Source organism: Apis mellifera, linkage group LG5 (assembly GCF_003254395.2).
Source record: "Apis mellifera strain DH4 linkage group LG5, Amel_HAv3.1, whole genome shotgun sequence".
NCBI classification, from domain to species: domain Eukaryota; kingdom Metazoa; phylum Arthropoda; class Insecta; order Hymenoptera; family Apidae; genus Apis; species Apis mellifera.
The window spans coordinates 5732124-5758296 of record NC_037642.1 but is presented as its reverse complement, the minus strand read 5'-3'; the positions used below and the strand labels follow the sequence as shown (position 1 = coordinate 5758296).

General features: G+C 29.9%; 1 protein-coding gene and 1 long non-coding RNA gene across 2 annotated transcripts; both read right to left on the bottom strand.

The window, feature by feature from the left end:
* Window positions 1-1840: 1840 nt before the first annotated feature.
* LOC408827 (carbonic anhydrase 1) lies at window positions 1841-25300 on the bottom strand. The gene is made up of 7 exons (XM_392359.7): window positions 24818-25300; window positions 15925-16125; window positions 11712-11833; window positions 8841-8936; window positions 5851-5965; window positions 4965-5143; window positions 1841-4154 (listed from the first exon to the last, which is right to left on the bottom strand). Exons 1-7 carry the CDS (start codon window positions 24855-24857, stop codon window positions 4086-4088), a joined length of 822 nt encoding a protein of 273 aa, XP_392359.2. The 5' UTR covers window positions 24858-25300; the 3' UTR covers window positions 1841-4085.
* On the bottom strand, window positions 18822-22969 carry LOC102656568. The gene is made up of 2 exons (XR_001702910.2): window positions 22614-22969; window positions 18822-20576 (listed from the first exon to the last, which is right to left on the bottom strand). It is a non-coding gene; the product is annotated as an uncharacterized LOC102656568 (long non-coding RNA).
* Window positions 25301-26173: the final 873 nt, after the last annotated feature.

The following is a 26173-nucleotide window of genomic DNA, read 5'->3' as shown; positions in this document are numbered from 1 at the left end:
CAAATATGAATAAAAAAATATTTATATTATAAAACGAAAAAATTTATGTAGATATTTATTATTTTTTTATCAATATGAATTTCATATTTAATTATCTATACTTATCCTATTGAGATTAAATATATTTCTATCATTTTTCTATTAAGAAATATTTAAAATATTTTTTATTAAAAAATTTTTAAATGATTTTGATAATTATATATATTTTTTTAATATAATATAACGTTGTTTTCTAGATCTGCTGAGCACTCTTAAAGACTTTTCTAATAACGATAATAGGATAATATGAAATATAAGAAGCGTTTTGATAACTTCTTATTGAAACATATTTTCCTAATAAGAAAATCGAGAAACGGGGATAATAGGAAAACATAAGAATGTATCACGATAGTTTATGCTCTTATAAAATTATGTTTTCCTAATAAGAAAGTTAGTCATATAGAAATAGGATAATAGAAGTGAAGGAGATATCGTAAAACCTTCTTTAAGATCATGTTCTTCTAATAAGAGAATTCATTTTTCGACGCTTGAAGAACGTCGATGGAAGCTTTGTCGATATCGAATTAACATGCGCAAATTATTATTTAAATTATATTAATAATTTAATAAATTAAAGATTTAATTGTAAATAAAATAATTGTAAATAAAATAAAATAATATTAACATTAAAAGAACATACAATATAATTATTACTAATAAAGAAATATTTTTATAAATTATTCTATTTATTATTTATTATTTACTTTAATTAAATAATTAAAATAATATTACATAATATGTTAATATATAATAAAAATAATAAATATTTTAAAAATTGATAAATTTGATAAATTATAAATTTATTTATAATTCTATTATATTAATAAAATAAAAAAATAATAAATCAATTGTATAATATTAAAAATCAAAAATTTAAATAATTTATATTAAAAATATTCATTTAAAATCTATATTATTATCAATATCATTTAAAACGTATATATTTCACGAACTACATATTTATTAAATGAGAAAATCGAACTATTAAAAATATTAAAAATTATTTTAAAACTTAATTTTAAAACTTCTCAAAAGATGGCGCTAGTTATCAATTCTTACTCTACTTTATCCTATCTTCAAAGAGGTATCTTTGTTACTCAAAAGATGGCGCTAGTTATCAATTCTTACTCTACTTTACCCTATCTTCAAAGAGGTGTCTTCGTTACTCAAAAGATGGCGCTAGTTATCAATTCTTACTCTACTTTACCCTATCTTTAAAGAGGTATCTTTGTTACTCAAAAGATGGCATTGATTGTCAATTCTTCTATCTCTATCTTTGTCACACTGTTTTCTGTCCTTTATTTATATGTTTCATTTGCGGCACTCTAGAGATGGCGCTGATTTCAATATTTTTACTCTATCTCTATCCTTTTCCCACTATTTTCTTTCTCTCTCTATACTTGTTCTTGACGCGTGACCAAGTCTTTTCAAAGATGCGGGCATGCAATAATCATCCAATCGAAAATCCTAGCACGCACTCGACCACTCTAACCGGTTTTCAGGTGGACGTGTACCATACCATAAAATTAACGGTAGAAACTCGTCGCTGCACTTTTATAACACGTCATAAACACGTTGAATCTTTTCCTTAACTCGATCATAAGGAAAACTTTTCAAACTTACAATCTCTGTACTTTTTTACTCATAATAGAACGACAAATTTAATATCTTCAATTTATCGTAAATTAATTTATAATTTATAATTTATAAATAAACTTTATATAATTTTATATAAATTTTATTAAATTTTTTAATTCAACAAAAATAACATTATAGGATTTGTAAATTAAAATTCAGCATATAAATGTATTATTATCGCGAGATCTCTCGCAATCCTTTATTACCATTTTTCTTACATTTCTTTTATCACAGTCGATGCTACGAAATACATATACAGATTGCTTCTCACGTGTTCAACAATAAATATACAAGAAAGACGAAAACTCAACGAACATTACTTAACATTTTCTATTATTATATCCAGTTTAAATGTTCATAAATCGCAAAAATATACATTTCAGAAGAAAACAAGAGTGGAAGGAAGAATAAAACTTTCAGCACTTGTTTAACTAACATATTGAAAGCTGACACTCGTTATTCTGGTACAAAGAAGGCTGTTAAATTTTCTGACCGATAATTACATAAATATATTTAATCAAAATCGGGTATAATAATATGTGAATTTGAATTTTTTTTTTTTACAAATTGGAAATTCTAAAAATTTTTGATGTGAATATACCCACTTATTTATGTACCGTTACCTGATTTTGATTAAATGATATAACAAAAAAGAAAAAAATAAACAAGATGTCGTCGCGATGAAAGCATCTGTTACAAAAGGAAATTGCAATATGCAAAAAAGATAACTATGTTTGAAATTATCAATAATTTCAAACACCAAAGTTAATATTAACGACATTATACAATAGTTATTTCACACAGGTGATTAAAAAGGCACATAGGCGTGCATAGTCTGAGACATGTCGAGTCAGCATTTCGCTTGTGTATGAAAAACTTAGAAGGAAGATCGTAATTATCACGTGAAAAATATAAAATGACACCTCTATTTATGCTCGTCTAACCGTATCTAAAAATGTATTTTTTAAACATTCTGTACTTGCACTTAACAATGTAAGAACATTGTTGAATTTATTGAAATAAATAATTTAATAAAAATTTCATAATTAAAAATTCCAAATCTCAAATTTATGATTTTTCAGAAATTAATGCATTTTATCAAATATAATTTAACAATTTAAATTTTACCCTATCAATGAAGGGTCAATGTTTGTCGCTCGACATCCTCGTGAACATTTATAAACTATTCAAACCGCAAACATTAATTATGAACGTCACACTCTTATATACGTGTAAATGTATAAGTATATATTTATATATATATATATAATTATTTATATCATATAATTATCACATAAAATTTTAAACAACATCTGTTCTATTTTTTAGTTCCATCGAGAATCGACCAATAATGGACGGATCTTTTTTAAAATTTATTGTAAATTTGAAATATTTGAAAAATTTCAATTTAAAAATTTTCAGCAAAAATTGTCTGCTATAATTCGAGTGTATACATCCTGCATTAGTATGAATGAATATACATATATATATATATATATAGGCACGTCTTATTTTTAATTTGTTAAAACAAGCAGTCGCAGAATTCTCCAACTAAATATTTAGTCCCTATTTTTATAATAGTCAAGCGAAAATTCTCTCGTTACGTTTTAATTGCACTTAGAATCGAGGTGAAATGCTCTCATATTTGATTCTTTTGCGATTATCATCGAGATCGTGAAACAAACAACAGAATATCAATATATCTATTGGACTCGTACACATAAGACACGCATGTATAACTATCTAAACTTATTCATCGAACGTTCTACGTCATAGTGCCTTCGAAATCATTCTCAAATTTCATCCGTTATACGATTCTTTTGCCTTTTTTTATATAACTCTACTGCTGTCCATTAATTTCTATTATACTTATCATAGTTTCTTCTTACGATTCATTTAAAATTCAATTTAAATTTAACAATTATTTGATACAATAATCTTTCTTAATAATATTAATAATAATAATTCTTTCTAATAAGTAACATTAATCATATATCAAAATGAATTAAAAATCTCGTTGAAATATGGACAGCAATGTATCAACTATTCGCAATCAATCATCTTACTTAAAATTCAATCTTATAACATTAAAATTTCTCAAGGAACATATCCAACACGCTTCTCTATCCGCTTTTCCCGCAGAAAATCTTTTCCCGTCCTTCGTTCCCCCTCCTTCCGACCACCATCCCGGAAATCCTCGACAGACAAAGAAGGCACTTGGTTATCCCGGCGAGAAAGGTCCACGATACAGAATGAAGGTTGAACGACGATGCATGGCTCGCGAGCATACTTTGAGGGGTCATCACGGCCGCTCCATGGTCGACCACGATGGCGGCCGTTTCGCTTCTCTCCCGCCATTTTTCTCCAGGTATCGACTGATCTCGATGCATCATCGTGAGGGAACGGGCTCAGAAGCTGCCGCACTCGCGCAACACGCGATTTCCGAGCGGCATCGGTGGACGGAAGTTGTTGATTACCTGCAACACAAAGCCGGCTGAATTAGGGAAAAAATGCGGGAGCGTGATTCCGCCGATTGAGAATTCATTCATTTTCATGAGACGGACGTTGACGCGGCGATAAAAATAAATGGAAGGGAAGGGGGGGAGAGAGGAGAGGAAGGAAAAAGATAGGTGAAGCGGTGACACCCTCGCGAGAAAGGAAGATTAATCGAAGTGAGAGGATAGGTGTTCGATGGATAGGCGTTTCGTTCCATGATTTAATTAAATTTTATTTTTACAAATAATGAGGGAATAGAAGAGTGGAGAAGAATTGGATTGGATTTTACTTGAACCTTGTCAAAATTGGTTTCCAGGATTTTGTAATATAGGAGAATTTAGTAATATTAAAATTCAATTCTGTTTCATATATCTAGCTGTGAAATTTTTGCTGCGAACATTTCAACATTATCTACATTGGTTAATAGAGTTTCTTTGTTTTATGCTTAATTTATATAGAAACAAAGAAGGAAACGCCTTGAAGAGCGAAAAAAAATGTTAGCGGTTCATGGTTTAATGAAAATTTTCCACGTTGATATAAATAAACGAACTGAACTGTTCGTTTGTTATACCGCCATGAATCAATCATTGTTGCTATAAATATTTTATATTGGTATATAAGAGATCTTTGAGATTTGAATCAAAATTTCATTTGATCTCGTTTAACTTTAAAACTAAAACGTTTCGGATCAGAGATGCGAATAGAATCTTAATCTCTTGATCTAATTCAGAAAAAAGGATAAATAAAATAAAATTGTATTTTGAGTGCAATAAGATCGTGTAAACACTTACCGCTCCATGATTTTCATGGCAGGGGCACTCCTCACCACGGGAGAATTTACGCAAATTACGGAAAATGTTTAATTGATGATGAGACACCTCGATGCATTTCTTAAAGAGGATCCAAGTAACGCTTTCGTTGCAAGGTGGTGTCGTCAACGATCCCAGATACGTCCAATAGCCATTATCATCTATAAAAATATATAAAAAATAAATATATATACATCAAATCTCAATTCTTGTCAAAATAAAAAAAAAAAAAAAAGAAAATAATCCCCAAATAATTCTCTAACAATCGAAATTGTCACCACGATAAATGAAAAACGCAAAATAACAAAAACAAAAGCTTGGCTGTGGATAATTGATTAGCGATATATAAAACTTCTTGCCTTGATATATTAAACTCGTTGCTAATTTATTAATATGTGGAGCGCGAGAAAAATGGTGACGTAACTGCATTAAATAATAGTAATGCGCTCGACTGTGAAGAATTTCTTATTAAAATGACCTTCGTCAATCTTCGAAGGAAATCGAAATAATCGTTAAAACGTATAAAGAGACGATTTATATCCGTCTCTCCTTCGTTGAAAGGTTGAAGAAAATTAATACATTTTTTAAAAGCCGCTTGAAAAACAAATTTTCATCAATTTTTAAACGAGTGTTTAAACGATCGACGATTTTCCTTTCCGATTTCTCGAGCGACCAAGATCGCGTGGCATAAATGATAGGCTTTCTCCCTTTTAAAGGATCGAATTGAAAAAAAATCGAATGAAAATTTCAAACGAATGTCTTGCGGTGTATGGAAAGACGGAGAAGCAACAAGGCGATTTTTCATTCGTAGTAAGACATAAAGGAGACCCAATTCGACGTAAAAGGGAATTGGCAATTAAATACTAACCGGGAAGGAGTTTGCTGGGATCGATTGGTTCCGTAATTTCTACGATTTCGCCTTTGTGCGAGACGTACGGCAAGAGGCGAGCGATCTTCTCCATTTCCTCGTGCGTCTTTCCCACCTGCAATGAAAACAAATGCGTTATGCAACACGTTCTATTAAAATAATCGTCCGCCTATAGTGTTATATTATTGTTAATATATATATACACGCCGTATGTTTATCAATTGAGAATTACGACGCGAGTTTATCTTAATTTTTAATGAATGATGGACGAAGAGGAAAAATCAAATGTACGAACGTTAATCTTAAAATTAATTTTAAGTCTAAAAAATATGTAGCGTACGTATAGCCATTCAAATATGAATCTTTTTTTTTATAAAGAACAATAGAATAGAGATTGTAAGAAATTACGATGCCTGGTTTATTAATTAATCTTTCAATATTAAAAAAGTTGTGCGCGTTATTATATTAAAGAGAAAAAAAAATTATTGCAGGATTGAAAATTATTTTTCAAATTTATCGACTGGAAAAAAACTAAATCGAATTATCGATAGTTAAGGATAAAACTGTGCGTCAACCGCGAAAATACGTATTTAAAGGTAGAATTTCAACCGGTTTTATTAAGAAGCAATTAGAAGATATAGTTATATACTGAAAACGTGCGAACGAGAAAATAAAACTTCTGGGAAAAAAAAAAGAATCACGTGCAAAAGAGTACGAGAACCTGTAATCGGTCAGGCATAACTGATATTAATGACCGTGCATTATCATTATATCGTCAAATGTTCATCAAGTTGCAATAACGCATACATATGGATTAACACAGCTCTGTCCAAGAGAGCTGTTAATAATGTAAGTACAATTTACAACGTGTGCTTCTTTTTTTTTTTTCTTAGCCTCTATATTCCTCTTTAATTGCAATGTGCATACATTACCTGCTCAGGTATGCATTTCCTCGATTGCTCTCGAAAATACACACAGGTGCACACAACGATCCATGCATTTTCAATTTTAAAACGAAGAAGAAACATGGTAGGAATTGTGCTAATTATGAAAATTTGTTTTATTCATGATAAAATATTATCTATTGAAATATCTTTTGTTTTTTTCATTTTCTTATCTATTAACGTTAGATTATCGCCTAATGTATCGTCTATTTTTAAATTCAATGTCTTTTCCGTTAACAGAGGAAACTTTTCTTCCACTCGATTATTAATTTTCCCATTTACTTGTCTCGTTATTATGTTCCATTTACAAAAATTATTTAATCAATTTTTGCAAAATAAAATAAATATTAATTATATCTATCTACGTAGTCTGATTGATAATCTGGCCTCATGATTTCTTTTCAGCCCGAGAGATTTCGCAAGACAAATCCGTTCAACTAAGAAACGTTTTTTCCTTTCCTTTTTGCCAAGTTAAAGAAAAAATTAAATCTCGAGTAACTGTAAACTTTTTTTCTCAATAAATTTATTTCATGATAGTTATTATATCTCGTAAATATATCATAAAAATATATTTTAATGGATGGATTTCACGTTCGTAAATCCGCTGAATGAATTTTAAATTTTAAATTTTCAAATGCCGGCACCGGAAAATACACGCCTACACGTGTTATATACCATTACAATTTCTAATAGATTTCGTGCAACACGAATAACCGTAAATAATCCGATTGATTACTGCAAATTCGATGGAAATGACTGGTAAATAATAACCATTGTAAACAATTGGTTGCACAATATTACTTTTCGAATTGTCTTACCATTCCACGCTCTGACGAACGATTGCATAATAAATGCACGTGTTTTCTTCTTGAAAAAAAAAAATTCAAATCTTTTTATCACACGCCTTTCGTAGCAGCAGAAAAATTATTTATTTTCAAATTAAATTTAACGGGTTCGTTATTAAAATTTTCATTTCTTGACAACAAAAATTTCTATTTCGATTTGAATTTGAAAAATTTTATATTCGACGCGCAAACGATTGCTGAATTTGATTAGAGTTTGAGATATGCTAATGTATCCTGATCTCATCCGCTATTTTTATCGATTTATTTTCAATTCATTTCTTATAATAAAAATTTCCGTTTCAAATTCCTCGAATTTTCCGTTCCAAATCTTCTCGTACGAAAAAGATGGAGCAATTTCGCAATCGTACGCAGAAAGTGAGGAAAAGTGACGAAACGAAGCGGAAGCGGACGATTAAAAGTGGCGCGCGATTACGATTTGTCCTTGGCTACGCAACAGAGGAGGCTGGCAAAGAGAATTTCACTCTTCTAATGTTCGAAAACAGTGGGATAATGATGCACGATCAAATATACTTATGTAACACGTCATCGAATCGATGATGAAGTGTCACTGTTACGGATTCTGCTTACGCTAGCTCACGACGAGGTTATATAAAAGCTTGGCCAACTATATGTAAATACGATTACCTACGATGCATCCGTAGAAAAGGCATAAACAGCGTCTAAACGAATTACGATCTTACGAACACGTTACCGAGGATTTGTTGTCACGACAACTATGTCTCGACTCTTTGCCTATTATTATTATTATTATAGTTCCGATGAAAGATTTTATTAGTTCGTTCAAAGTCACGTATTTCATTTTCTTCTGCCATTCGGTACCTTTTTTTTTTTTTATCCTTTGTTTTGTGATTTCTTCGTCGCGAAATCTTTCGGGGGAATATTTCATCGCATATTTGAAACTTGTTGTCACCAGATACTTTCCATCAGTCATCATGTTCGTCGAGTATAATATACGCTTGTCTCTTGTTCAAAAGAGACTTTAGACGAGTTTCGAGATTATATTATATTCGTTTTATATTACTATTTTTTATTATTATTATTATTTTTTTTTGTTCTTTCGCGAGATACGTTTTAACGTTGCGTTTTATCACATGGAAAAATTGAAACTGACAGCTATATATGTATATATAGATCTGATGTAAAAAATGTACTTTGAAATTTAGATAAAGAATGATTTTACCTTCAAGAATACGCCAAGAACAGCAAGACCGTCGGACGCTTTTGCAGCTTCGGCAAAGGTGTTGTATTTACTTGTGTTCCAATGCACCAGATGCAACTGCAATGTGAAAATAAATATAATTAAAAATAAATAAATAAAAGAAGTTGATATTCGTAACAATTTTTAACATCGTTTACTTCCTTCTTTCGAAATTAACAAAATTTTAACAAAATTATAACAATTTAATTGATTAATGGAAATGATAATATTTAATCAATAGAAGTTTCGAAACGAGATGTAATATAAATATATAATATATAAAGAAAGTTTTATAAAAATAATAAGATTAAAATTATCACAAATTAATTGATATAAATTATTGTTACGTAATTATGTATGTAAAATAATTATGCAAAATCAATAAAAGATAAATAAAATTAAAAGTTCACGTATGCATATTTTAAAAGGTTTTCCAATATATTTTCCTCGTAATGTTTATATCACGATGTTGCAACAATAGATCTTATTAGTTAAACTCAATGAATATTTAATGACTTGTAGTAGCCGACGGTAACGATCATTAAGAATCATGCGATCAAGAAGAAAGTTGTTCTTTGATGTTTCATGAATCATCATAATCTAGCATCCTTCCTAAGCATCATAGAAACGAGTCATGGTTATGCCAACAAGTTTCTCAAATAATTTACAGATAGATAAGATTTTCGTTGCGTAGAATTAATTAATAGATAATTGATAGATAACTCGTTTCAATGGAATAATGTCTTACCTCGTGATAAGATTAGAAAATTTGAATATTAGAGAATATTAATTACCTCAATTGTCAATATGACAATATTAGTGCAAAATTTCTTAATTTCATACAATTTTCTAGATTTCCATTATTTTTATTATATCAGTTATCAAAGAGAAAATACATTATTTTTTATTTTCAATAATTTCATAAGTTACAAATATGAGAATCAATGAATCATTCGTTAATCCTGCACATAATTTCATGAAATTTCATGGAATTCTGAAATATTTCTTTTTCTTTATTTGTTACTAGTTAGTTCTACATAAAAAGAAGAACGGAAAAAAATTTTCCACTTAGAAATAATGATCGATATTATACAACCTGTATCTTTTTTTCCATGACCTCTAAACGGCTAATTGCAATTGCTTATTTAATTATCACATTCCATTACAGATAATAACCGTTTTAATATTTTATCATGTTTTTTTCATCCTTCTCCACGTACACTTTTATTTATTCAATAATATAATCAATAATACAATAATTTGTATACTCGAGAAAACAGTGTCGAATGATAGATCCCCTCCAACGCGTCAAAGATCCAAAGGAGAATGCAGACGCAGGGAACAAGTGTATTTCTTAGGATCGTCGAGGAATGGAGTCGCAACCTTTTAACATCGCATAGCTTGCCTGGTTGTTTTTCTCTAACAATTAATCATGAAAGAACTTCTTCGTTGCGTAATCGTTGTCTAGTTCTTTGCTCCTTCGACCGAAGTCATTTCTCACAAAGTTTGAACATATTCTCTTTTACGTAATTTTGCCAGACAATTTTCATACAAACGACACAGACATAACTGTCATAACTCTTTGCAATTCTTGAAACAAACGTGGATGATAATAACACGAAAAATTAATACCAAGAATTATTACCAATGTTATGAATTTAATTTCCACTTCTACTAAAAATTGTAATTTTCTTTTAAGAAATATCTTATATTTTATATCGATTGGTTCAACATGTCAATTTTTTTAATTATTCATAACAAATTACAATTTTACGATGAGAACTAATTATTAATATGTAAGAGAAAACTTTATCTAAAAATAACAGAAGATGAGTCGATGAATATCAATAACATTCGTATCAACGTTAATACGTCATTCGTATTATCTTTCATATTTGAAATCAAAGTTTATTTTTTCGCTTTATTGTTCGCATGATTAATTATTTAGTCTTGAGAACTAATGTATCTACGCTTATAATTTCGCAATTTCAGTGATAAATAGATAAAAAAAATTGTTTATCCTCAATGCACAATGTATATATAATTAAAATGATAAATAAGAGAAAATGATATCAATTTCTTTCTCTTCTTTTATAACAAAAAGAATTAAAAACATACCACGAGTCTGCTATTACGAATATTATCTTAAATTAAGAAATCAAAATACCAAAAAAGTAATTAAAAAAAAAATACAAATTATCGAATCGACAACATTGGCGAGAAAATCCGACTTACAAATAGCAGAGTTAAAGATCCGATTAATGAGAAAACTGGTTGGTGGAATCTTTCCTCCGCTCGCGGACAATGAGATACACGAGTACAGGAACAAGGTCGAGTCAAGAAGTTCGTGTGATGGGTGATTGTGACGCGAATCATGTCCCTTGATGGTGAATTATTAAACGATCCGAAGCCAGACGCTCGTCGTTGGGAATGTTTAGAGTGCACGGTTAATCGGTGATCCCACGTGCGTCCCTCTTAAAATCGTTTACAGCATTAACCTCCTCGTCTCGCGTTCGTGCGGGGAATCGAGAAAGATTTCGCGTTCCAGAAAAATATCCACCTCCTTCCAGTGTATATTTCGTTCTCTCTACGTGTCTATTTATACATCTAACGCGAGGAAAGAAAATTTGGCAAGCGAAATAAATTTCTCACTGTCGCATTTCGGATAAGACGAAGACTGCGATAGAAATTGGATATTGCATTAAGTCTCGAGCGTAGAATTAAAGAATTTCTTTCTTCACAAATCAATTATGAAAATTTTCAAATGGAATTTGTCATTTTTGCGTGCAAGGAGTAAACGTTTCGAAATTCAATATTTCGAAGAATTAATTATCTTTTTATAAATAAACTAACCTCTCCCGCGAAGGCTTGTCCGTTCACAGTGTGCTCGGATCCTCTCGAGTCGCTGCATCCCCAATGACAGTGATATTGTTCCAGTTTATACACGTCGTCCATTAAAGGTCCACCGCTTAAAACTGTAAAAATAAATAAATAAATAAATAAATAAATAAATAAATTTTACACACATTTTAAAATTTGTTTTATTACATCTTTTCATCGCATTTTTTTAAAATTTCACAAATTTATTAGCATTGTTCACAAACAAAACAAATGCTAAGAATAATAAATATAAACTAAGAAAAACATCGTTTCCTCGTATCCTTTTCATCTTGGATTTGCCATCCTCAAAATGGGCAAAATTTATTGCGATTGTAAAGTCTTTGTTTCCATTGAAAATACGCGTAATTTCTCGTCGACAACGCGCGTTGTATAGCGACGTTAACGCGTGAAAGAATCTCTAATTTTAGTCCGAAATTTCTCGTTGTGCAACACCGTGAAAAACAGAAGAGCGAGCAGAAAAGGCTTCCATTATCCGGCGACGCGGTATCGGGGCGAGCACGCGGATCGTTTCAGCATGTTGAATTACAGGATACGCTTGATTAGCCGAATTACGCGAACGATACTGTCGAGGGGATAGCAGCGGATGGAGAAATCCCGCACGCGTCATAAAGGTTAAAGAAGATTTATGGGGGACGGGTCAGAGTTGAACGTTCGAATCGACGAATACGCTTTTCGAGCCGGATGGTTCGAACAAGATCACCTGGTTCAATTGAATATCTACATCTTGCTTCGTACATTGCAATTTAAAGTTTTCCCTTGAAAAATTTTTTTACTCGAGGAGAATTATACTTTCGATCAGAGTTTTTTATTAACTTTTAATTTTAGGATTATCTTTATATGAAAATTTGATTAGAAAGATTTTCAATGTGATGTGGTCGAAAAAATTGAGCAATGTAAACACACAAATATATATTATTTACGTATGTACATTATTTTATCTTATCGTATAAATATTGTATCATTATCACATTCATTATTTCAGTATTATCGTTTAGTTGTATTAGTTGAATTGTGTGTCATCTTTTTTTTAATACACGTTTATAATTGTTTTATACAATAATTTTTGGAATCTTTTTATTGATTATCGCAAGATTAAGAGAAATGCTCATGACTGTTAATCGATTATCATTAATCGGTTACGTTATACAAGTGTTCTAAAGTTCATTCGAATATAAAATGTCATCTGTTTAAAAAGAGATTCGAAGTTGTGAAACACCGGTATATAGAGAGAGATATTCGATCTTCTCGTTTATTTTAAAAAATTTAAATAAATTGAAATCGTGTGGCAGGCATGCGCGTACCTGTTGGTGTCGGAGAAAAAAAATTTAATTACGAAAGATTCTTCAAGATGGAAATGTCAAGAGATATTGCAATAAAGATATTACGTAGCATAAAGTTTCAACGAAGTTTGTATAATAGACAAATGAATAGTCACTTGAACTATAACAACAATACGTATTCAAATTTTTATAATAAGCTTGTACGACTCTTGTGTCGTTCTTTCAACTAAAGAATCTAATAGCTCGTTGAATAATACACAATATAACGATAACATAATTGTTTTCTGAAGGTAGGCTGAAGTGCATATAAGAAACAGATGTGTGTTTTCCAATTGTTCAAAACATGTATTTATCCTGAATAAAAAAGAAAAGAAAAAGGAAGCGCGAGTGGTATCGATATTGGTATTGGGCCATCGATTCCCTCGAAACATTGCTCCATTTTTCCATCGTGTGAGAACGTTTCCACCGCGTATGAGCACGCATAATGCGTCACGAAATGGCCGTCCTCGTTTCGAGCACACACCTCGCGAAGGTAAAAGCCTCCTCGACAAGCACGAAACTGCCATTGAAACGTTCGAGGGAAACGCGAACGTCCAACGATCCGCTTTGCACTCGTTCATTACGTTCGACGACTCTTCCTTCCATACCAATTACGTATTCTGTTTTCTCGTGCGATCATTTCCTATCATTATCTCCACTTCCATGTTATTCGATTTCTATAATTTCTAACCATCTTCGATTCCTTTGCTTTCATCACGTTTTTATTTATTTTTTTAAAGTAACGATCTCATATTTTGAAGTAAAAAAAATCTCTTTGAACTTCCTTCGAAATATAATCGTGATTTGGTGATTCAAATCGAAAGAATTTCGAATAGATAGAAACGGAAATACATTGTTTTAATTTGAATATTCAAATGCTTCCTTAACATGTATTTATGCAATCGATCGAGTGACTCTTGTTCTTACGTAATCATTTTTTTTAAATGAACATTAAACATTAACCTGTTGCCTGGAAATATGAGGTAATCGTATTTTTATTGGTATCTTAAACTTGTCCATTTTTTACATGTATATTGTATCTTATTATTATTTATTCAATTTTCTTGTTAAAAATTTATCCGATTAATATTTCAATCCATTATACACCGTGAAACGATAAATTCGTACCATGGGAATTCTAGAGAGAAACGTTGAATCCTTAGGGATCACTAGATACCTTTTCGTTTTTAAAATCATTTCATAAAATGGTTATATATCTACTCGACGTAAAATATTCGTTATTTCTGTCCTCTAAAAATTGAAACGATTCTACGTAATTCTATTTCCAATTTCTGAATTAATAATAACAAAAAGGAAAAGGATATTATTTAATAAATTAATATCAAACCAATTAAATTATCAATCGATTAGGAAAGATTACAATGCAAAACGGATTTACGAACGCAAAAAACTAATTTTGGCACAGAGTTACAATATCAAAGACTGCCTTCAATATATTAAATGTATTATTTATAGAAAAGTCGAGTCTCTTTTATCTGTACCAATTTACTCGAACAAATTGCTCGTTCGATTAACAAGTGGATAAGTTGCAATCAACTCGATCCATACTTAAAATATAAATTGTTTCTTTGACAAAAATTTTTTTTTTCTACTCCATAATCCAGGTCTTCGATATCGTAGATAAAAGTTGTAAAGCACGGGATAAAGTTTTACAACTACGAGATTTACGTTATGACGAAATGCAAACGCGAGCTTTCCCTCTGACGGATTCCTGTTAGGCCCTCACAATGTCGGAAATGGACGATTAGAGCCACGTTTCGTGGCTCTTGCATGCAACCAATTAGCTTCTGTTCGCGGTTAATGCTGAAATCTACTTCGAACCGCTTCAAATTAAGTCCGTCGAGCTTCATGGACTAATATTTGGGCCATCTTGATCAAACTCCTTAAGATTTTTCATCGATATTAATAATCCATATAACGAAACCATATTTCTATAATATTTATGTTTACGATTATGTACGAGAAAGAGATAATTTTAATCGAATTTGAATTTGAGAGAAAACACGAGGGAGGATAAAATAACTTGAAAAATGATTTATCACGAATTCATCTGTTTTTATTTATTTCATTAATAATCAAGATAACCGATATTAAAAGTTTATCCGAGAAACTCATTTTTCATTTTTTGAAAGACGTCTCGTTGCTGATAATATACTGATAATTATCTTATTCGAAAAATTAAATTTCTTCTTTTAACAACGCGCTTCATCCATCATTTTAATCCATTACTTATTTTATTATTACAATTGTTATTATAAAATATTTTTTGATATTTATCAAACATCGAATCCGAGAATGAAAAACAAAGATATGAAAAAAAAAAAAAACTTCTTTTTTCCTCCAGGGATCTCTGATCAGGAGACATATTTGCATTTCACAGTCGATCTGCAATTCAATGCTGGGGATCGAAATTGTTCTCACAGCGTGTACCGGACTTTTCAACTAACGAACGACTTCTTAGTTCCGCATTTAAATGCACGAACGAACGGCACGATACCGCGTTTCTTAACCCCAAAAAGCTTTCTTTACCACCCGAATGATAAATAATATCCTTGGCCAAGCAACGATATCGCGAGATAAGTTCGTTCAACTGGTTGACAAGCATTCGTATTATACTGACGCGAGTGATTAATATGAAACGATCTATGAATTTTTAATGCTACATAAATATACGTATATATATATTTATAATATTCCATATTTCATCAACTAATTATATTTTTTTTCAAACATCTTTGAAAATTTTCGTCCCAATTCATCGTCTAACGAGAAACGTGATTTTGAAAATCTTTCGATCAATTTAAAAATTTCTTGAAGAAACTTACATGTGCCTTCGCCATCGGTGTCCATCCGCCAGCAGTAACCTGGATTGACGAGTTTCCGGGATGCGGTTGCTGGATATTTCCAGCGCAAAGGTTTGCTACTTAAAGCCTCGTGATCGGATTCCACTTTGTCGGTTTCGATGTTGACAGGACTCTGCCTCGATCCAGCCGCCATTGGGAACTTCGACACCCATGTGCTCGGTCCTGTAACAAAAAAAAGAAGTATTTCAATTAGTTTGATTATAATAAATTGTACGGGCGAGATAAATTTGAATCGTTTCAACGTTAATCACCGTGGTATTGTGTACAAAATGATTGTACAATTTATAGTTTTATGGTATGCAAAGGTAAGATTAATATACAATTGTATGATTAGATAAAGTACAAAAAGGAGTATTAATCATGTTAGTTTCATTGTTATTTATCAAGCTTTGTATTTAATTCCTGAAATTCTCTACGATTATCCTTTTTTATTTTTAGATATATGAAGGAATTGATTAAAAAATTAAAAAAAAAAAAAAAAATTCCACGTTATATCGATCATAAAATATCTCGACGTCTCGAATTACGATCATAGATATAACACGATTTCGCAAACGATCGAAACTTTGCCAATTATCTAGAAACGAAAGAAACGCAAAACGAAATTCGAAGATAAGGATTTATCGCGTTTGAGGTAATGCTTTGAAATCCAACCTACGACACGTTAAATGAGATAATACGGATTGATAATATACAAGTTTTAATCATCAGATTTTGCAATAGATAATGATCAAGACGCCAGCAAAAAATTTCGAAAGTCATTCATTTCGTTATTTGTACACAGTATGTTCTTTTTTACCCATCATCACGTCGTATAAATTTATCGTCATACAAATATTGAAAGATTAAGATTAAGATTTTTAAATTATAATTTAAATATACTTGAAAAAGTTTCAAGATTTCATTTTCTGAAAAATCTTTCATTTTACTATTTCTCTTAATACTAAAGATAAAATGCGTCAATCGATTATTTAACTATTGAAAAATCTAGTGGAATTCGAGATTAGATTTTGTGCGAATGAATTATCACGCCTATATAAAAAAAATATATAATCTATTTTGTTTTATTTCAAAGATTATTTCTTTGAAAATAAATAATTTTTCGATAAAGCAAGTTTATTGTATTGGTTAAAAATAAACAGAGTTTAATTCGATAGGTCGTTGGACAAGAAAGTGAATGATAATGGCACGCGAATAACAACGCGTTGATTATGTAATAGTAAACGCATCGAAACAGCGTGTATTGGTCCAGATAATCAGAATAAATTATTATATTGATTTAAGACTCACGTTATCACAGATGCACGCGTCACGTGCTACTGCATAAACTTTCATCTTATCGTGACACGCGATTCTGATATTGGTCGTGATAAGTTTGCCTATTAAACGTCCTTCGATTAAACGTTAGTTGGAATAGTAGATTCTTCTCTTTTTCTTTTTTTTTAAATCGACATTTTTTTCCTTCTTGTTTTTTTTTTATTCTAAACTGAATAATAAATAATTGAATTTCTGTTGTTGCTTGTTTGTTACTTGAAAAATTTTCGATACGTAATGCATTCGAGAAAAATTTGTTTTCATCTATTTTTTTCACGAATCACGTCTTTTAAGTATGTACCCTGAATATATAATTAAAATAATTATATGCGTATAATCAGTTATTAAAATTAATACAATTCATCGTGAATTTTGAATAAAAATTTCTAATATTTTAACAATTGAAAAAGCGAATAATGTAAAAAATTTAAATAAATTAGAATAAAAAATTAAAATTATCTTTAGAATTCTAAAAGCAATTGTAAAAATAGTTTTAAAAAAGAAGACATGGATAGAGGACGAAAGATAGAATTGGAAGAATTGATCATCGATGAGAAGAAATTTACAAGTGAAAAATAAATATCGAATTTAAAAAGAAGAAAAAAGTATTTTACTAGTTGAATACAATATCAATGGCGAATTATTATTGATTTGGCTACAATTAGCAATCGATCGAGCGACATGATGGTTAAATGAAGATCATTTTCGGAGAGGGATAGGTCAAGGAGGATTCTTTCGTGTCAAGATCATGTGATATTACACCACGATATTTTTATCACGAGATTTTGCAACAGATTAAAAAAAAAGAAGTACATGTGCGACAGAACTGAACAGAGATAAAAATGAACAAAAAGAATATGAAGATACAAATGAAATTCAGATTTAAATATCTTACATTCTTGTAAAAAAATCAATCTTTCTTTCAAAAATTTTCTTTAAAAAATATACTAAATTTTTCTAAACTAATAAATTAAAATTTAAAATCTTAAATTCGATTTTCAAAAATTAAAAATTATAATAAAATATGTATGGAATGCACAAACTGAAGAATTAGAAAAAAAGCGCCATATTTGTCTATTTCTTTGCTCAATCTTTCTTAATTAATTTTAATGAAATTTAATATAAAAAAAAATAAAAAAACATTTTTCTTTATTATTTAATTATCTAATTCAGATTATTTTTCTGTAAAAAAAAAATATATATATATAAAAAGAAAATTAAAAATTTAAATATATTGTTTTTGTACCGCCATAATCTCCGCCACATATTCTCCTTACTATTTATAGAATCTTATTGGCACGATTTGATGGTTCGATTTTGCGACATCCTTAACTAATAGACCAAACACGAAACACGTGACAATTCATACGATTCTCACGCTAACACTTGGCAAATTTCATCAATCTTTTATGTATTATGAATGTCATTGCGCATTTTCATTTTATTCCTCATTAAATAATCATCAATATTTCTAATTAACAAACCAACGTCATTCGTTTTCAACTTTACAAAGTTAATCTACCGAATGGTTATTTTTTTTTTCTTTTTTTATTTTCCTTTTTTATGTATCAACAGCAACAAGTCAATTATTATTCTTCGAAAAGCGTGGCATGATCGTCTGTTCGTCCCTGGGATGGGAAAAAAAAACAGTTGTACCATTGCAGACATTCTTTTATCACACGTTAGATTCCCGCGTGTTTTACAGCTGCGAAACAGCACGTGATGATGACATAATCCGCGCGACGTAACCACGATTACGATACTTGATATTTCGAACGATATTATACGCGGTACTAATTCGCAAAATGCCCTTTTTATAAACCGATCAATTCATATTTTCTTCCAATTATTTCCCGCCAATTTACATATAAAAAGATTAATTAGAAAAGATGTATCGAATTTTGATTCGAGATTAATTTTTCTGCGTTTCTCGTAAATGCAGATTCAAACTTGATTAACCATTTCCGCTATTTTTTTTATCGTAATATGAATGAATGGATATGAATAGAAAGATATACGATAAGTTTTGAATAAACGAATTTTTTTGTATGTGTATAAATTATTTAACTTTTACAATTTGATCGATCATTTCCGCCATTTTCTTCTAATTTCTTGCCGAGATATGAATGAAAAGATATATTATGAATACAATTTATTAAATTTTTAAGAAATTTCTTACGAGATGATAATTGATATTGAATATTCGAAGGTTAAACCTCTAAGAATGGAGTAAGTAGAAGTAAGTTCGATAACAATTGTCAAAGAAACTAATATATATGAACCATATATGTGCTTGCAAGTGATATAAGCTGTTACGAATTCGTTCAATAATCCCGGTTCTGTAGAATTATAAATATCATTTCCGCTAAATACAATTTTTTATATGAATTTTCCTTTCCCTTTTTATGCTTTTTTATACTTACATTTTCCTTCCATTTCTTATATGTATCGTATTACGCGTTAATTTATCAAATAGCGTGTTAATACTCGTGTAATAATAATATCATTATTATTAAAGCGATATCAAAATGCAATCATCATTCAGTTCCACGCTAACGAAGGCTAATTCATTATGGCGAAGATGTTTGACGCGTCTTCCGGCCATCTGAATACACAATTTAATCCAATATCTTTCCCATGCTTGTCGAGGACTTCCATTTATCGCGATCACAGAGCCCGCCGCGATTCGTGTAGAAAAATATCTTCTCTCGAGGTCGTCGAGAACTGCTCGAAGGTTCGTTCAACCTTGCCGAAGTCACGAGCGTAAACGCTGTGTCTCGATCAACGAGATTGCGATTTCGCAGCGAATTTCTCCTCGGACCTTGCACTCTGACCTTCTTAATACCTCTTCAAAGCCGAGGCCAACTCGTGTTTTACTAAATAAAATGGCAATATTGTCACACGAAACCGAAAAAAAACCGGACGAAAAATTAAAAAGAATCAAGGTGTTTCTAGAAAAATTGAACTATGCGTTGAAATAAATTGAATTGACGAATCTGTGTGAACTTGAATTGAAAATTTATAACGAAATATTTTTTGAATGATACTTTTGATCATTGTACAGTGTAATTTTAAAGTCGAATGTAATTTCTTAATAAATACGCGTGAATAATAACCACACCTTTTAAAGTAAACCGGATAAGAAAGATGACGCGTTGCGTCTTCCTGTTCGTACTATTGTGTACCATATTTGATGGTTATATGTCCATGCGACGATTTTAAAGTAAGCTTAATTAAATCAAATTATGTTTCAAATACATAACTTGCGTTGCTGATTAATTATGATTTTTACAGCCTTTCTGAAAAATTAAGAAGAAAAAAGTTAATTCATTTTATAATTTCATAATTAAACACCGTAATCGTAAAATTTTAATTATTTTCACGTAAAAATTGAATCATCGAGATTAGTACAGTGAATGAGACTAGATATTGACGAAAACAGTATATAAAGCACCGAAATCAATATATGACTTCTATGTCTATAAGGCAATCATCAAAATTTCATTCGTTTTGTTCTATTTTACCATTTCTGTCCAATTCTAAATAATTTCAGAAGAAAATACAAGTGATATAGGTATGTGTAAAATTACGTACGAAAACAACTCTTGATTCTTCGAAAATTTCTGGAGAAAGAGTTTTCTTTAAATTCTCTTCAATTATCATTTGATAAATTATTTATCTTTTTTTTTGCAAAAATTATTTTGAAATATTTAAATGATGGAATAAAGCTAGATAATAAATTATGAAATCTTGGCTGCAGGTTATTTTTTCGCAAGCATGTTTTTAACCGATATATATTATCAATCAAGTGAACAAAAATTATTAATGATTTTATATTCCAGCAAAATATGGTATTGTATAAATAAAAATGGATCAACAATTGCGCAAGAAATAATGCAGAAACATCAACCTCGATCCTTTTGTGGCAAATTCTCGTTTGACCCGAATTTCTTGATAATTATAGCAAGAAAAAAAAAAAGAAAAGAACAGAAAAAAAAGCAAGAAAAGAAAAGAAAAGAAAAAAGAAAAATACTCGTATGAATTTCAACGAAAGTTTCGGACTAGTCAAGAACAATAAAATGATCATATCAAAGATTTCTTTCTAAAACGCAACACGTGTCTGCAATTAAAAGCCTGCAGCGAAAAACTTCACTTTCACAAGTTATACCATTCCGAATATCTTATCTTCCATTTCATTTCTTAATTTAACCGCGATTCTCGAATACATTATCAATTCTATTCCAATATTTGATCGATATTTTTCGATATTCGTAATTATCCGTTTATTCATAATTATTCTACGCGATAAAATATTACACAATAATGACACGATAATGAAAAAGATAATATGAATTAATAATTAAATCGATAATCGATAACGATATTCCAATCGATCAAAATAATCGACTCTCGATTAATTCCCTCGACAGCGCCATAGATTTAAATGGTCGTAATAGTACAATTTCCGATCATAATCGAATATCCCGTAACGGTAAATATTCGAACTGATTGCCATTTCTCGACCGAATCACCGGTACACGCTCGAAAAGTCAAATGACTTAATCGTCGATCTGCACGCCGGCAAGGAATTTATGCAAATCACAGTATCCGCCAGACTTCGCGATTGCACTCGCGCTGGTTCAAAGATAGCGCTGACAAATTGGCCCCAGATTAAGGGCATTTCGGAGAGGCATGCACGGTAACCGGGTAAGGCGCAACAAAACTGGGTCTCTGACCCCTAACACACGCTTTCGTGTATACGTTTCACTTCGTTCTCTCTTGTGAGTATTTGCATCGAAAGTATGCACGTCGATATCGCTCCGGTTGCTTAAATATTGATATTTAATCATGCGTCAAATGATTTATCACCGATTTAACCGATTAGTTTCTCTTTAATGAAAAATTACTGAAATAATAGAAATTAACTATGGTTCGATATAGATATAAAAAAAAAAATGATTATTGTTAGAAAAACATTTTGTTTTCCTTGATTGAATATTTTTCTTGGCAAAAATTTCCAAATGAAATGTAAATATTTACACGATTAGCAGATATAATAAAATTGAAATGTATATATCTCGCAATGAATACTGCATAATGATAAATTTTTTCACAATAAATATTTGTCAAGTCAAACCATGACCTGATTTTTTTTCGGTGATCTATTTACGATATTTATACGTCTAATTTGGATCACATTTAAGCATGTTACACAACGTCTACACCTCGTTGCCGATATATTTAATTATTCATTATTCATCGCATAGTGATGTGTATAATTGACTCTATATATATATGTCTACACTCTCGTGCACAACCAACTCGATAAAGCATACCATTCCATCTTTCAAGTCACTATTACAATTGTAACAACTACTACATCAATGTTCCTCGTTCTTTAAGCACTTAGGTATTTCGCGCTCATGACCCTCTCGAATTAAAGACGTGATATTCGACTACAACGAACACAAGAAACCCGTGTACAACGCGTGCGTGTTCGTACCTCGTTACCAACGACAACGTTCTCTCTATTCTCGTATTATGCTTACGTGTTACACGGCTAACACATTGTACGACACGTTCTAACGCGATTCATACATATTTGAGGTTATCCACGCTCGTATGTGTCAGTATACGCGGATTTCAAGTACACTCACAATCACTGGTCAGAATAATATACAGAGACGTCTATACTCGCCAGAACAGGTGCATCGGCCTGAAGTACGACCAGGAAAATTATTGATTTTCGTTTACCTACTGAGCCGGTTGCTGTCCCGTGCTAGCATGGCGAATGCAACGCCGTCCCTTGGCACGACTGGGACGCCCTGTATTCGAAGACAATGGCCTTAGGTCAGTGAGCCTGGTGCCATCATGACACCGTGTAAATCGAATCTGGCTCGAAATGAGAACTGATATGTTATCATAGATCGAATAGTAACTTTCTCCATTCTTGTATCCAGTTTCCAATTTTTCAATATTGAAAAAATAAGATCAGCAATGATATTTGGAACGATCGTTCGATAAATCGTTGTTTTTTAAGAAAACAAGAAAATACTGGAATGTTTGGTTATGTTTGCTACAAAAAAATTCCTAATCTGTTCTATAATCAAAATGGATATTGTATAATAATAGAAACGATAAAAAAGAAATCACAGTACGAAATAAATTAATTGAAAAGATATGCGTAATAAAATATGATCGATCAATGGTATTTCAACAAAATCATAATTCAAAATAAAAAAGAAAATTTTTAACGAGTTTTTCTTGCAGATATTAAATATAATATAATATGTGTATGTATTTTTTAAAGATTGTTTATTTCTACGGAATTAGAAAAATATTAAGTGATACTTTATCGATCGATATCATATTCTTTGTATTTATGATTTGCAAAATTATAGATTTTTATAAATGTATATGTCATTTTTAATTTTTTAATTGACGTACATCAGTATTGTTATAATGTATTTATATCAGATATTTCTTTTTGTTAGATAAACAATGAAGCATTTCAAAATCACAAAAATGATTAAATTGCATCAAATGCAATTGTTATTTGACAAAAATAAAAAGTTATGACAATAAGATAATATATTGTGAAATAATATAGAGATTGAAGTTCATATAGAATAAAACAATAAAACAAAAAATAAAAACAATAAAATTCATTATTCTTCATAGAAACTGAATTGTTATCATATTCTAATTTTTTAAAAAATCTAAATATATTAATGAAGATTAATGTTTCACAATTATCATTTTAAAAAATATAACTATGCTTATTATATATTTTAATCTAATTTTTTTTTATTCTGAGATTATATTCGTTATTTTTATGTATCATGATATGGTGAATGAAATATAAAAGTAAAAAATTAGAAAAAAAAATTATTAGTTAGAAAAATAATTTTATAATATATAAAAATTCATGGTACGTAAAAATTGCAATCGATATGAACGTTCAATTTTTAATGAAATATATTTAAATTTATATATATAACGTTAAATAAATTATATATTAATATTTTTTTAAATAAATTATTTAAAATTATTTAGAAAAGTATGAAATATAGAAAAAAATTTGAAATAGATCTCGAACATTAGAGCGACTGATAATGCATCAATTCGACTATTCGTTACAAGACAATTCACTTTTCGTTATAAGATTTATGGAATATCTAACGGATGTCACAATACAATTTATAATTCTAATCAATGATCATGTTAAATGGTAAAAAATGGAAAGAAACATTGTAAATGTGCTTTCAATTGAACAAATTAAAACAGTTGAGATAAATGAAATATAATTGATTATGTTATTTTTCTTTCGTAACATAATTTTTATATCTATCGACGCCATTGTTATTTTTTGTATCTTTGATATACCGGAGAAATACATAAAAACTTGAATATTTTATTATTCGATGTAAATAATGCAAGAAGTATACTAATATAAATTTAAAAACATGTATCTGTCATAACTTTTTGTTTTTATTCGATTCATATGACATTTATATATAACTAAAAAAAAAAGACTCACCATTTTGGACAGAGTAATCCCATTCGCTTTTGTCGGCCATTTCGTAAAGGACGATCACCTTATCGAAAATTCAGGTCCGCGAAATTAAGATCCGAGTAGAGTTTACTGCCGGTCGTCTTGTCGGTTTACAATTTTTTATTAAATCGAATACGTCACTATATATTGCGTTTTTTTTTTAATTTATTATATTCGCGAGTCGTAATTATCGATAATTTATCAATTAGTTTCACTCTTGATCGATTCAAAATTAAAATAAAATCGAGAAACGATTGTCAAATACACCAATCGTTGACTAACTTTTAACTTCTTTCCGTATTATATTACAGATATTTTCGATTCATGAACATAAAAGTTCTGATGATATATATCAATACTATATAAACTAACTTTTAGAAATGCATATATATAAAAATTTTAAGAAAATTATTTATATCTATTAAAGATCAAAGCAATAAAATGACTCACAACACAAATCATCCACGAATGCGACGCCGGCCAGCCAACTACTGGATTTTATACGCGCGTCGGTCACGTGACTCTTACTATGGAAATGTAAGTGACTGCGCATGCGTTAGTAAATGTTTACACGTGCAGCGTCAATCCCCACCATATACTAGCTAGCACGTGCTTACTTATGATCAAACATGATAATTTTTATTCCAAAGTTTTCGAATTTTTTTTATAAATCAAATAAGTTAATTTGATACATTTACTTTAAACATTCATAAAGCAATAAATGATTGAATTAATCGCGTTTGTTGGCTAATATAAGTTCGTACTGTGAGAAGGATAGTAACTAGCGATTTAATGCTTTAATGATTCATTTTATAATCTATTTCAAACGAGAACATTAATCTCGATGAGATGATAAGGTAATATAATACGCTACAATTGTCCTATCAATTGCGAGAAAAAATCAAATACACTCCTTTATCGAAGCTGCAGTAAACGATTTTTTATTATTATTCCTCTATAATTTTTTATTACATTATCAAAATTTCGTGGAATATAAATAAATATATTTCTTGAGAAGAAATATATTTTTTCATCAAAGTTTCAATGATATTAAGCATTTTTGTTTTGTTTTTTTATTATTCTATATAATTATCAATTCTATATAATTTTGTTATTCTATATAATTATCAAAATTTTTTGAAATATTTATATCAATTTGGTTTTTTAACTCACAATTATCATGATTGATCAATAAAAAGATTAGATTGATTCTTAAATATACTTTTTTAAATTTTATTCTTTTTGCAATATGCATGTTTTATTTTAAATGTAATAATTTTTCTTCAATTCAACTCATAACTATATTTCAGTTTTTATATTATATCTTTTTTCTTCATGGAT

Bases quoted from the DNA above. Each gene is read 5' to 3' on its own strand.
- LOC408827 (XM_392359.7), bottom strand. From the start codon at position 24,857: ATGGCCGACAAAAGCGAATGGGATTACTCTGTCCAAAATG. The intron at 11,834-15,924 runs GTAAGTTTCTTC...TTATTTTTACAG, and splicing joins CACCGATGGCGAAGGCACAT to TTTTAAGCGGTGGACCTTTA. The intron at 8,937-11,711 runs GTTAGTTTATTT...TTCACATTGCAG, and splicing joins GACAAGCCTTCGCGGGAGAG to TTGCATCTGGTGCATTGGAA.